Raw genomic sequence first — 12,738 nt, forward strand, 5'->3', positions numbered from 1 at the left:
AATTTAGTTTACAAGGATATGAAACTCTCAGTGCCAGAATATCACATCTCTCCTAGGTTGTCTGGTTTTTTGGTCAGAGCTGCATCTCAGAACTTGACTCCCAGATTCTTTTCCTTTTCCTTTTCTCTCCAGACCCTTTCCTTTTCCTTTTCTCTCCAGACCCTTTCCTTTTCCTTTTCCTTTTCTCTCCAGACCCTTTTCCCCCTGTGCTCTGGGACCTCTTTCTAGCCTTAGGGGTTTCACTAAGAGTTAAGCTCCCAGGGCCACCTCACCTGTGATGTTATCTTCAATACCTCAACTACACAGCAAGACACATCAAGAAACGTTTTAAAATTTTATTGTGTGATTAGCAACCTTGGGGGTAAGGACAGGAGGACTTAAAGGCAGAGACCAGAAGCCAGCTGGGTGTTCCTTGTCAGGCTGGAGCAGAGTCTAAACCAGACCCCGGGCAGCCCCGGCTGCAGCCTCCGCTCTACCTCGCCGTCCCAGGTTGGTCTGGCTGCAAACTGGCTTCCCTTCATCCGAGGAGCTAGGTCAAGCGAATTCATGGCTTCCTCAGGTTGCAGCATCCCTGCACCAGAAAGCCACAGCAGGCAAGTGTGAGCGGAGAGGGTAAGAGCCTGAACAGTTCTCTGCCTCTTTCCAAGGTTCCTCTCTGGGACTTCCCAGTTAGGCGTCCTGGGCCTGGGATTCTCGGGAACCTCAGAACCTGGGGCCAACTGGGCTCATTCCAACATGGCAGGTGGGGAGGCCCCGCCCCAGGAGGCCAGCCCCGGCCACCTCTCACAGCCTTACTCCAGGGTCCCTAGGGCCAAGGGCCGGCACTGCCAAGGAGTCTGGGGCACAGCCTGGACACAGAGGCCTCCCCAGGTGGGTGCTGTCGGTGTTTGCCCGGAGGGGATAGTTAGGGAGGGGTGAGGAGGGCTGGAGGGGCGGGAGCCAGGCCGCCTGCACAGGAAGGTCCAGGGCACCTGGTCATGAGGCCTCTCAACCTGTTTGTGCCGCTGGCGGTGCCGCTAGGCCACGGACTGGAGCATCCACTTGGTCTGAAAGTTGAACAAGTAAGAGCCGTAAACCATGACTTCGGCGAGGTCCGAAGCTTCCAGACCTTTCATCTGGAGCATGACTTTGCTCACCTCCTCGACGAATGGGATTCGAGATCCGTCGGGGCCTGTTTAGGGGAGAAGATGAGCGCTCGGGCCCAGGAGGGCCGGGGCACCCGGGTCAGCACTGGGTTCACTCACCGAACACGGCTTCCAGCAGCCCCGTCTGGACCTGGAACACCCCGGGCTCCTTCAAGACTTCGGGAGTCCCCACCCAAGGTGGGATGTCGTTCCGCTCGGGCAGCTTCCCCATCTTCTGGATGTCTAAACCAGCCCTGCTGGGAGCTCGGACTTGGACTGGGCAGGACGATGCCTCCGGCGGAAAGTTAAGAACCTGGGCGAGCCACGCCACGCGCCCCTGGCCAACCCCCATCCAGGCCACGCCCCCGCCCCATCCAGGCCACGCCCCCGGTCCGCCCCCGGCCCGGCTGCGCAATTCCGCACTCGCCACGCCCCGCACGCCCCAGGCCGCCTTGGTCTCAGGTTGACTGTCTAAGCTCCCGAGCGCGGGTGGGCCCAGCTGTCAACGAGTTGACTCGGGCTCCCACCTGCTTTGACTCGTTTCCTCTGCACCAAAATCCCTTCACCTTGGGAGTGAGTGGGGAGACGGTGCTAGAAACCCTTGTTATTCTAGAAACAGTGGCTGGGCCTGAACCTCGGAAAGCAGTACAAGTTTGGGGGTGCGACGGCCACCCAGCTGCCAAATCGAGTCCCTGCCTTCCACGTTCCAAAGGAGGGTGTGTCTTCCCTTGGCCTAAGGGAGCCGGACCTCGGGACTTCACTGCAGGGCGACTCCTGCAACTTCAAGGGACTGAGGGGTCACTCCTGCCAATTAACAAAGAGGAAAACGAGATTCCGATATTCATTTTCTTCCAGGGTCCTGATGGGGGCTCTGAAGTGCCCCACGGTTCACGTTCCATGAAGCCCCCGAGTCTGGAACTTTTGAATCTACCTGGATTTCGAAGCTCACGTGGCCTAAAGTATGTGGTCCGGCCTTCAGGCCCTAAACAAACTTGTTTTATTCATTTAAAAAACAGATTGCTGTAAACACTGCACTAGATCTATCCGATGGGGGTGTGTTTCAATGTTTAGGGCTTCACAGACAGAGATGAAGCTGGCTTTTCCCAAGATCATGTTCTGATAACATCTAATGTCCCCTCAGCAGCCTTCATGGCCACTTATTAGGGCAGACCTCTTCACCTGCAGTCAAAACCTGTGGGTTGCTTGTTCTTTTGCAGCCACCAGTGTAATCAATTCAGATAATAATCAATGGCTATCAAATGAAAGGTTATTAACTGGATATTGAAGAGTTCTGGAAAGCCTAGCCCATAGATTATGAATTACAAAGGAGAAAATATTCCTTCACAATAGCGACTTGGAGGGCAGATGCCACCTTAACCAAAGACCACAATTAGCATCGCCAACAATGGGACCAATGGACTACTGGTTTGTCAAAGCCATGAAAACAAAAAAGCAGAAGATCATCTTATTAATCAAGAGACACCCAAGTGCTACGCATGATTCAAACCCTGAATCAAAGACAGAGAAAGACCATTTCAGGACAGTGGAGGAAATTTTAACATGGGCTATATTGTAAAATAGTATTTGATTGTATGTTCTATAATATACAATTTCTAGAGTGTGGTGCCTTTATTATGTAAGAAAAGGTCCTTGTTCTAACAAGAAACATGTTGAAATATGTAAAGTGTTGATATCTACAATTCACTTACAAATAGTTCAGCACCCCCCAAAAATGAGCCCCCAAATTATATATATATACATATAGAGAGAGAGAGAGAGAGAGAGACAGAGAGAGAGAGAGAGGGAGGGAGGGAATCAATGTGACAAATATCAACAGTTGGTTCTCAGTGAAGGATATACAGAATTCTTTCTACTCTTCCGTAGTTCTCAATTTCAATGAAAGGGAAATAAAGTACTAATGTGTCAGGTAGCTAATAAAAAGTAACTCTTCTGAGGGAAAAATAAAGTGTAAGCCATCCCCTAGTGAGGACTTCCTTTATCATGGTTTCTAAATACCCTCACCCCCCATATACACACCATTTCTTTGGCTGGAAGTTCAACATGGTATTTATTTATTTATTTTTGGCTGTCTTGGGTCTTCATTGCTGTGCACGGGCTTTCTCTAGTTATGGCGAGCCGGAGCTACTCTTCCTTGCTGTGCACTTGCTTCTCGTTGCGGTGGCTTCTCTTGTTGCGGAGCACGGATTCTAGGCGCATGGGCTTCAGTAGTTGTGGCGCACGGGCTCTAGAGCACAGGCTCAGTAGTTGTGACGCACGGGCTTAGCTGCTTGGCAGCATGCAGAATCTTCCCAGACCACGGATCGAACCCATGTCCCCTGAGCTGGCAGGCAGATTCTTAACCACTGCACCACCAAGGAAGTCCCTCGATATGGTATTTAAAGAAGCAGATAGATGAGCACAGGAATTGCGTCCAACTTAAGAGTATTAGAGAGCAGCCTGCGTAATTATACACACTTATTTCAAACTTGTAACACTGTACAAACTTATACAATAAACAACCAGGACTTAAATTACAGGCTCAAAAAGTATGACTATCAAACAAATTTGTATACTAATGACTAACATCCTTTCTAAGGAGTTTGTGTACGCTTAGAATCAGCCCAGGTGTGGCACATGAGCAGTTTATAAGCACCCATTTCCCCACCCCTATCAAGGATTCTCAGCTGTTTGCCTTGCCACTGGAAGAAGTGACTCTGGATTGATTTTTCATTAACAGATGTTGAACCTAGAACTGCAGATTCAAATTGCTGGTAGGAGAGTAGTGTGATTTACTAAGGGGAGTTAGATTCCCCCTTCCCTGAACCCTCCTCAAAAAGGTGCCACCAACTCCTTCCTGCTTGGGGGATAGGGATTCCTATCTTAATTTTTTTTATCCCCAGGAAGCAGTTGTTTCTGTGTCTCCAGGCCCACCTTTAGCTTCCGAGCCTGGCTCTGTGAGTACACATGAGGCGAAACCACTTAAAATTCACTCTCAATCCCAAATATTACCTGCCAGCAGCTTTTCATTTGAAGCAGGTGGGAACTTCAGGTTCAGCCAGAGGGAGGGGATGCCCCCTCTCTCCCACTCTGAGTACATAGACTGCTGGGCAGGGAACATGGAAAGTGGGCAGTTGGCAGGGAGCTCACGATGTCCCCCACCACGGAACTCAGAGGTCAGGCAGGTAAGTGCCAGGTGCACTGAACCAGAGGTGCCAGAGGCAGCCAGGGCTCTTCCTCTAGGCCTTCTGGAAAACTCAGGGCACCTCCTGGTCAGCCACACCTGGAGTTCCAGTCATCCACCCCTTGGCGTGTCAGTGTGAGCCCGAGGGGACCCCCGAGCACATGGCTGGGCACGGTCCCCAGAGGGTCACGCCTTGCAGCCCGAGGACACACAGAGGCCTTTCATCTGGACCATCACTCAGGAACTGACCCAGGGCCCCTGGGGCAGGGCAAAACTGAGAGAAGGCTGCAGAATCCCAGGAACGCTGCCCCAGTAAAGGCAGTCCCGGCGACACCCATTCCTCCCTCCTCTTTCTGAGGAAAAGGCCACCAAGAGGGCCAGCATCTCTTTGGCCAGCGACCCTCCGCCCTGCCACGGGCGCGGGATTTTACCGGAGTTTCCAGGAAGTGCTCCCCCAGGCCCAGAGCAGTCACCGCAGCCCAGATCTCCATGAGCAGTCCGTCTTCCCCCTCCTTCGGCCCTGTGCGAAGATTCTAGCCCATCACTTGGGTCCGATCCAAGGTTTGCGCGGGGGGAGCGGGCACGACCCCCACGAGCTTCGCGCTTGGGTCTGGAAACACACCCACCGCCGGCACCCGAGCGGCCTCAGCTTCTCCAGTCTCCGGACGCGACCCGCCCAACGCCTGCACCTCGTCTCCCAAGAGCCCAGCACCGGGAACGCCCAGGCCTCCAGCGTCCGGTTCCCGCGACGCCGCTCGTGGAGACACGTCCGGGGACGTGCTTCCCGGCTCTGGCTCTGGCTCCGGAGCTCCCGAAGACTGTGGCAGTGCCCGAACCGAGAGTCCGGGGGAGACAGAACGGCGGGGCCGGGGGTGGAGGAGCTCCGGAAGCGACTGTGAGGGCGCCTGCGGCCGGAACCTGCGGACCCTTGGGCCGCGCCCTTCCTTCCACGGGCGCCGAGGATCGAGACCTCGCTTAGCCCAGCGCGTGGGGCACTGCCGAGTCCAGAAGTCCCTGGTCCCCCCTCGGGAGGAGCCTGAGGAGAGGACAGCGGGCGCGTAGCCGCGCCCCGCAAAGCGCCGTCGGAGGGAGGGTGGCGAGTGGGGGTCACGCCGGGCGGAGTGGAGCCCGCAAGCCCGGCCCTAAGCGCAGCGCACACTCCAGCAAGGACGGCGACCAGGGACCCAGGCGCGAGGCCCACCGCCTGTCAAGTCCCCGGCCCGACTCTCTCCGAAGACGGGTCCAAGCAGCGACACCTCGACGTGCGTCCCCGGCGGCCCCGAGCGCCTGCGGGCTCCGGCCACCACCCGCGCCTGCCAGGCCTCCGCGGCAGTGGAAGCCCGGGAGGCCGACGCACTCTTCCATTTCCACTTGCTCCGCTTCGGTTTCGGCCACGTGCAGGCTGCGGTGGGCGGAAAGGATGAGCTCTTTCCACGGGGCTCTGGGGACCCCCAAGGGCCGATGAGCGAGCCTGGCGCACAGTCTCAGCGCGACCCCGCCCTTCCTGGAGGCCTAGCCAGGCAGCTGATCTCAGGCTGCCTTAGGGCCAGGAGCAATGAGCAGGGACACTCACTGAGCCACCCTCTTGCCACAGCGGCCTCTCGCGGCCGCTTCCAGCCCTGCACGACTGTGGGGACTTCCCATTTCTTAGGTCTCAGTGTAACCCGCGAGGGAGGGGGCACAGTGCGTCTGAATCCTGAAGCCTGAGGGAGGGGACGACCTGAGAGAGAGTATAGTGAGAACTCTCCAGTAGAATATGTCGAACTCTGTATCTTATTTACAAACGATTTTAAGTTGCTTCTATTACGGCTCTATCTATGATACTCAGTCCAAATTTACTATCCGATTTTGTTGGCTTCCATTTATCTACTGCCCTGAACAAATCAGAATAAACCATTAGGCTCATTAAACCTATTTGCGAGTGCTTCCTTTATAGATAAAAGGACACAGAAAGAATTAGAGATAAAGGACAGGAGAATTTTTAATACCCTGGCTATTTATTGACCTACTGCTTTTCAAAAAATGTCCCTTGAACACCTGAAAAAAAAATCACTTGATTAGGACTTCCCTGGTGGCGCAGTGGTTGAGGGTCCGCCTGCCAATGCGGGGGACGCGGGTTCATGCCCCGGTCCGCGAAGCCGCGGAGCGGCTGGGCCCGTGAGTCATGTTCGCTGGGCCTGCGCATCCGGAGCCTGTGCTCCGCGGCGGGAGAGGCCACCGCAGTGAGGCCCGCACACCGCAAAAAAAAAAAAAAAAAAAATCACTTGATTAAAACAAAAATGGTTCCCAATTGCAGCATCCAGATTTCAGCTGTTACTTTATTGCAAAACACTGTATTTAAAAGTTAAATGTTTTTTAATGAGTACACCAACCAAATAGAATCTGTTGTTCCCTGGATTTTTAGGTAACAACACACCCTGTGGTTCTAAGAGATGAGCTTCTCAAGCTTGAATGTACAGAAGAGGCACTTGGGAGTCTTGTTAAAATGCAGGTTCAGGGGATTCCCTGGTGGCGCAGTGGTTGAGAGTCCGCCTGCCGATGCAGGGCACGCGGATTCGTGCCCTGGTCCAGGAGGATCCCACGTGCCGCAGAGCGGCTGGGCCCGTGAGCCATGGCCGCTGAGCCTGTGCGTCTGGAGCCCGTGCTCCGCAACGGGAGAGGCCACAACAGTGAGAGGCCTGCGTACCGCAAAAAAAATAATAAAATATAAAATAAATAAAAATTTTAAAATGCAGGTTCAGTAGGTCTGGGGCAGGCCTAAGATTCCTCATTTTTCGGTTTCTTGGGTAATGCTCGTGCTGCTAGTTAATGGATCACATTTTGAGTAGCAAGGTTATTGATACCTCCACGATCTACCTAAAACCACGTCTAGAATGTAAAAACCAGCGGATAGAAAAGTGTGAGGTAATTAGCAGGTTATCTAGTGCACGCTCTCTCAAGCTCTGTATAACAGCATGTGCTGGCCGCCGTCCATTTTCAACAGGAGGGAATCCGTTAAATAGCCTGCCTTACCCTCCAGCCCCCCACCAGGTCCCTCCTCCAGGTCCCCAAGTAGAAAGAGGATTATCCATTGCCATTGGCCAGTTGCCACGCCGGCACGTGAGCCCAGATATTCTGATTTTTATGCGAAATTTCCCAATTTTATAATGTTGGCACCTGATTCAGAAGGTAGAACCTGAAACTAACACAAATTGTAAATCAAATATATTCCAATATAAAATAATTTTTTTTAAAAGGTAGAAGAAAAAAATGGTGTGGGTAAAACAAAATACCTGTAAGAATCACTAGGCCTGGGATTCCCTGGTGGCGCAATGGTTAAGAATCCACCTGCCGATGCAGGGGACACGGATTCGAGCCCTGGTCCAGGAAGATCCCACATGCTGCGGAGCAACTAAGCCCGTGTGCCACAACTACTGAGCCTGCGCTCTAGAGCCCTCGACACACAACTACTGAGCCCGCGTGTCACAACTATTGAAGCCCAGGCACCTAGAGCCTGTGCTCTGCAAAAAGAGAAGCCACCGCAGTGAGAAGCCCACACACCGCAACAAAGAGTAGACCCCGCTCGCCGCAACTAGAGAAAGCCCACATGAAGCAAGGAAGACCCGATGCAGCCCCAAAAATAATGGTAATAAAAATAAAGAAATTTATAAAATAAAGTATTTAAAAAAAAAAAAAGAATCACTAGGCCTGTGGAAACTGGTTAGCAACCTCCAAACTGTGCTGTTCCTTCCAGATACACCTGTATCCTCAGCCTATGAGAAACAGTGTGCTTCCAAACCCGTGTGACGCCTCAGGTCTAATCCCTCACTGCTTCCTCTCTATCCCAGATTCTCCCCAGCCTTCAGGGGCACAGAACCCGCTTTGCTTCCATCTTGTTCTCCATCAACTCTCTCCAAGTTGATATACAGGCTTAATGCAATTCCTATTAGAGTGCCAGCAAGGTTCTGTCATAGATATAGGCTAGATTATTTTAACATTTACATGAAAAAATAAAGGAACTTGAATAGCTAAAACAATTTTGAAAAAAAAAGATCAGTGTGCCTAAATTTAATTATTATTATACAGCTATAGTAATCAAGACTGTGCAGTGTTGGCAGATTAAATGTAAAATGTATACCTATAAAACCTTTACAGGAAAACATAGGAGTAAATCTTTGGGAACTAGGGGTAAGCTAAGAGTCCCTAGACTTGTCACCAAACGGTTGATCCATAAGAGAAAAAATTGATCAATTGGACCTCACCTAAAGGTTTTGTGGAAAAGCCTGTTAATAATATGAAAAGGCATGGGCATTTTCTGGTGGTTCAGTTGCTAGGACTCCGCACTTTCACTGCCGAGAGCACAGGTTCGATACCTGGTCAGGGAACTAACATCCCACGTGCAGCAAAAAAAGAAAAAAAAATAAAGGCAAACTACAATTGGGAGAGAATATTTCCGAATCCTATATTCAACAAAGGACTAATATCAAGAATATATGAAGAACTCTCGAAACTCAAAGAGTGAAAAAAATCAATGCAATTAGAAAATAAGCAAAAGACACTTCAGTGAAGAGGATACACAGATGGCTAATAAACACAGGAAAAAATATTCATCATTTGCTATTAGGGAAACATAAATTAAAACAGTATACAACTATCAGGGTGACTAAAATAAAAATCAGGGCCAACCCCAGAGCTGGTGAGGATTCAGAGAACTAGGTCACTCATCCATACATTGCTGGTGGAAAGGAAAATGGTACAACAACTTGAGAGACAATCTGATAGTTTCTCCAATGATTAAACATATCGTTACCATATGACCCAGCAATTCCTCCCCTAGCTATACACCCAAGAGAAATGAAAACGTATTTGCACACAAAACCCTGCACATCAATGTTCACAGCAGCTTTACCTGTAATAGCCGAAAGCTGGAAACAACACATTCGCGTCAACAAGTGAACGGATAAACAAACTGTGGTACATTTATACCATGGATTATTATTCAGCAAGAAAAAGAAACCACTGGCAGAAGCAACAACCTGGGGACTTCCCTGGTGGTCCAGTGGTTAAGACTCTGCGCTTCCACTGCAGGGGGTGCGGGTTTGATCCCTGGTCAGGGGACTAAGAACCCACATGCCCCCTGGCACAACCAAAAAAAACCCCAGAAAAATAAATCCCCGTGTTCATAGTCTAGTGGTAGTAGTGCTGGTGATGAGGAAACAGACACGTACGCCAGACTAAGTAAAATACATACCTGGTTGGATAAGGGTGTAATTTGGAAGAAATGAAAGCAAGTCAGGAGGGTGAAGTTGTGATTTCAAAGCCGGAGCACATGGAAGGTCTCCCTGAGAACCAGGTACAAGTCATGAAGATACTAGTGGTGGTGTGGGGACTAGAAGGGGCCCGAGCTACACACCCATGAGGGAAGAGGGACAGTTCAAGGGCCCTGAAGCTAGAGCATGGGGGGTAGGGGTACTGTCTAAGGAACTGGCGCTGGGACTAGAAAAAGTGGGGACACATCAAAGAGGGCGGGGATCCCGCTGTAAAACTTTCAGCCTGTACTCAGAGAAAAACAGGCAGACTTTCAGTGTTTAAGTGACTCAGTTTAATTTCCCTTCGATGGAATTCCTCTGGCCCTTGTGTTGGAGAAGAGACCTAAGGGGGATGAGGGCAGACAGGGGGATGCTGCAGTGCCCAGAGGAGAGCTGGGAGCGGCTTGGACCACGTGGTAGCAGGGAGCTGGTGAGAAGTGACTAGACTTTGGATACACCCTGAAGTTCCACCTACGGGGATTTGTTGAAGGGTTGGGTTAAAAAAATATATAGAGAAAGAGAAATCTTAGAAGGACTCCAAGGTTTGGTGCTGGAAACTCTGAAAGGTGGCATTGCTGTGAACTGATGTGGAGAAGACCACAGGAGCAGCAGGTGTGCTCACAGCGCGGTGAGGGCAACTTGATGATTAATTACAGGGAAGCCTGAGGGGCTGGGAAAGTGAGTCCGGCGTCGTTGGCATAGCCATGTGATTTAAAGCCAGGAGACTGCAAAGACCACCGAGGGGATAAGAGGTAGCGATTGCGAGAGAAGATGGGGAGCCTGTCCCTCGGGTCTTTGTAGGGGGTGTGGGGGGGTGACGGGGAGGGGAGGGCCTGGCCCCCGCTTTTCCTTTTTCCTGCTCACACCAAGTAAGGCGACTTGCCCCGGCCCTCGTGGGACCGGATCCTGAACAGGACACCTTTCTGTCCCGCCCCAAGTCCCAGCCCAGTCCGGACCTTGAGAACCTGAGACCTGAGGGTAGGGTCGCGATTGCCACCCGGGAGGTCAGAGGTCCGGCCGCCAGCGCCGCCGCCCGCAGCGCGAGCCAGGTGACCCACAGGGTCCGAGCAGACACGGAGACGGAGAAGGAGACCCTGTGGGCCCCGACGCCCCTCCTCCCCTGCGTCCTTCCACGCTCTTGGCCGGTCACAGGGTGCGCTGGACGGCGCGCGACTCCGGCCCCCAGGAACTGGGCGCCAGGAACTGTCGGGGTCGGGGCGGTGTCTGCCCAGATCTAATCACTTTCTCTCCAAACTCCGGACCTTAGAAAGGAACCCTGGAACGCACACTCTTCCCGGAACAGAGCTGCTCAGGAGATCGCGTTTTAAATCGGATGAGGCTAGAAGCCTCATCTCCCTTCATAAGACGCCACTTCGGTTCCTGCCACTAGGACGATTCCGGGGAAGAGTCGAGGGTCTTCGGCGTCTTCACGGGGAAACACCCCGCCCAAGAGACACGTGGCCCCAGTTTTTCCTTCAACCCACCTGCAGTCCAGAGCGAGCTCAGGTCCCAGGGGCGCCAGAGCACCGGCCCGGAGTCGCCCCCACCCAACCCTGGGGCGGCTCTGCGCGCGGTCGGGGGCCCGCGGGTTCCCGTCCCCTCGTTTCTCTAGGGTCTTGTCGCTGTCCCCGGGGACCTCCCAGTGGAGCCACTGGTAATGAAGCCCAGCCACGCGGCCCCTAGAAGCGAAGGAGATGTCAGCCTCAACTCAGCAATTCCTGGAACAAGCAGCAGCTAACCTCACGTTCTCCCCCTTCATTGAGCCCCTTTATGTTGCTGCATTCTGCCTTTTTAAAACCCTCCCCCGCTCCGTAAGGAACATAACAACATGTATTCACTAAGACAATTTGCCAAGTGCAGATTTCCCCCAAGGGAGGAACTTAGTCTCCTTGGAAGACTTCTAATAACCGGAGACACTCTTGCCAGAGGGAGTAGGACTGTGCAGTCCTTGGTAAGCGCTGGATGTGGAAGCCTGGCTCGAGCCTCCAGTTTTGTGGCCCCCGCGCGACCCCGGATAAAACCCAATCCTCCTCCACTCGGGTCTGAGTGTCTTCCTCTTCTCCAGCCGGGTACCACTCGGCGCCCCACACATGCCGCCTTCCCACTGCCCACCTCTATGGTAGCATGATTTCTGCTTTTTTTTTTTTTTAAATAAATTTATTTATTTATTTTTGGCTGGTTTGGGTCTTCGTTGCTGCGCGCAGACTTTCTCTCGTTGTGGAGAGCAGGGGCTACTCTTCGTTGCGGTGCGCAGGCTTCTCATTGCGGTGGCTTTTCTTGGTGTGGAGCACAGGCCCTAGGCGCGCAGGCTTCAGTAGTTGTGGCTCACGGGCTCAGTAGTTGCGGCGCACGGGCTCAGTTGCTCCACGGCATGTGGGATCTTCCCGCACCAGGGCTCGAACCCGGGTGCCCTGCATTGGCAGGCAGATTCTTAACCACTGCGCCACCAGGGAAGCTCGATTTCCGCTTCTTTTTAAAGTGGCTACTTCTCCAACATTCCTCAATATCCTCTTGCAAAAGCGGATTTTTGTTAGGATATGGAAGGGCAGAATTTCAGTGTTGGTTAAGTCAAACTCTGGAAGGTTAAAACCTTGAACACTTGAGTTATTTCAATACATCATTTTGAGAAAATCTTATAACCGAATGTTAAAGGTCATTGCTGCTGTAGGGCTGGGTTGAAGCAAGCATCATCCTACGTGATGTCCTAGGAAGTCTCACCATTTCACGTGCTCTGCTTCCCACCTCCACCCCACCCCCTGCATTTTCCATCAATGATTTTTAAAATTTTTATTTTATACTGTTGTAGAGTTGATTAACAATGTTGTGTTAGTTTCAGGTGTAAAGCAAAATGACTCAGCTATACACATACATGTATCTATTCTTTTGCAAATTCTTTTCCCATTTAGGTTATTACAGAGTATTGAGCAGAGTCCCTGTGTCATACAGTAGGTCCTTGTTGTCAATGATGTCTTTTGAAGAAGGAACACAATGTATATGTACTGGTTTTCTCTAAAAATACGTTTCAATGGTATAATGCTGTAAAAATGGTTCAATCTCAGTGGGGCACCATTTGGCAACATCTTATCCATTGAAATGTTAAAACTCTTTAACCCAGCAGGTCTGCATTTAGAATTTTATCCTATAG

The 12,738-nt window shown here is 51.6% G+C and overlaps 1 protein-coding gene across 1 annotated transcript; it reads right to left on the reverse strand.

Moving 5' to 3' along the window:
- Window positions 1-349: 349 nt before the first annotated feature.
- On the reverse strand, window positions 350-1,356 carry DPPA5 (developmental pluripotency associated 5). Its single transcript, XM_029224388.1, is given in 3 exon segments — window positions 350-573; window positions 994-1,171; window positions 1,245-1,356. Coding segments are annotated over 3 exon segments (486 nt in total). The 3' UTR covers window positions 350-377.
- Window positions 1,357-12,738: the final 11,382 nt, after the last annotated feature.

The sequence above is a fragment of the Monodon monoceros genome, unplaced genomic scaffold (assembly GCF_005190385.1).
Source record: "Monodon monoceros isolate NGI ecotype Baffin Bay Population unplaced genomic scaffold, NGI_Narwhal_1 Super_Scaffold_15, whole genome shotgun sequence".
In the NCBI taxonomy this organism is placed as follows: Eukaryota; Metazoa; Chordata; class Mammalia; order Artiodactyla; family Monodontidae; genus Monodon; species Monodon monoceros.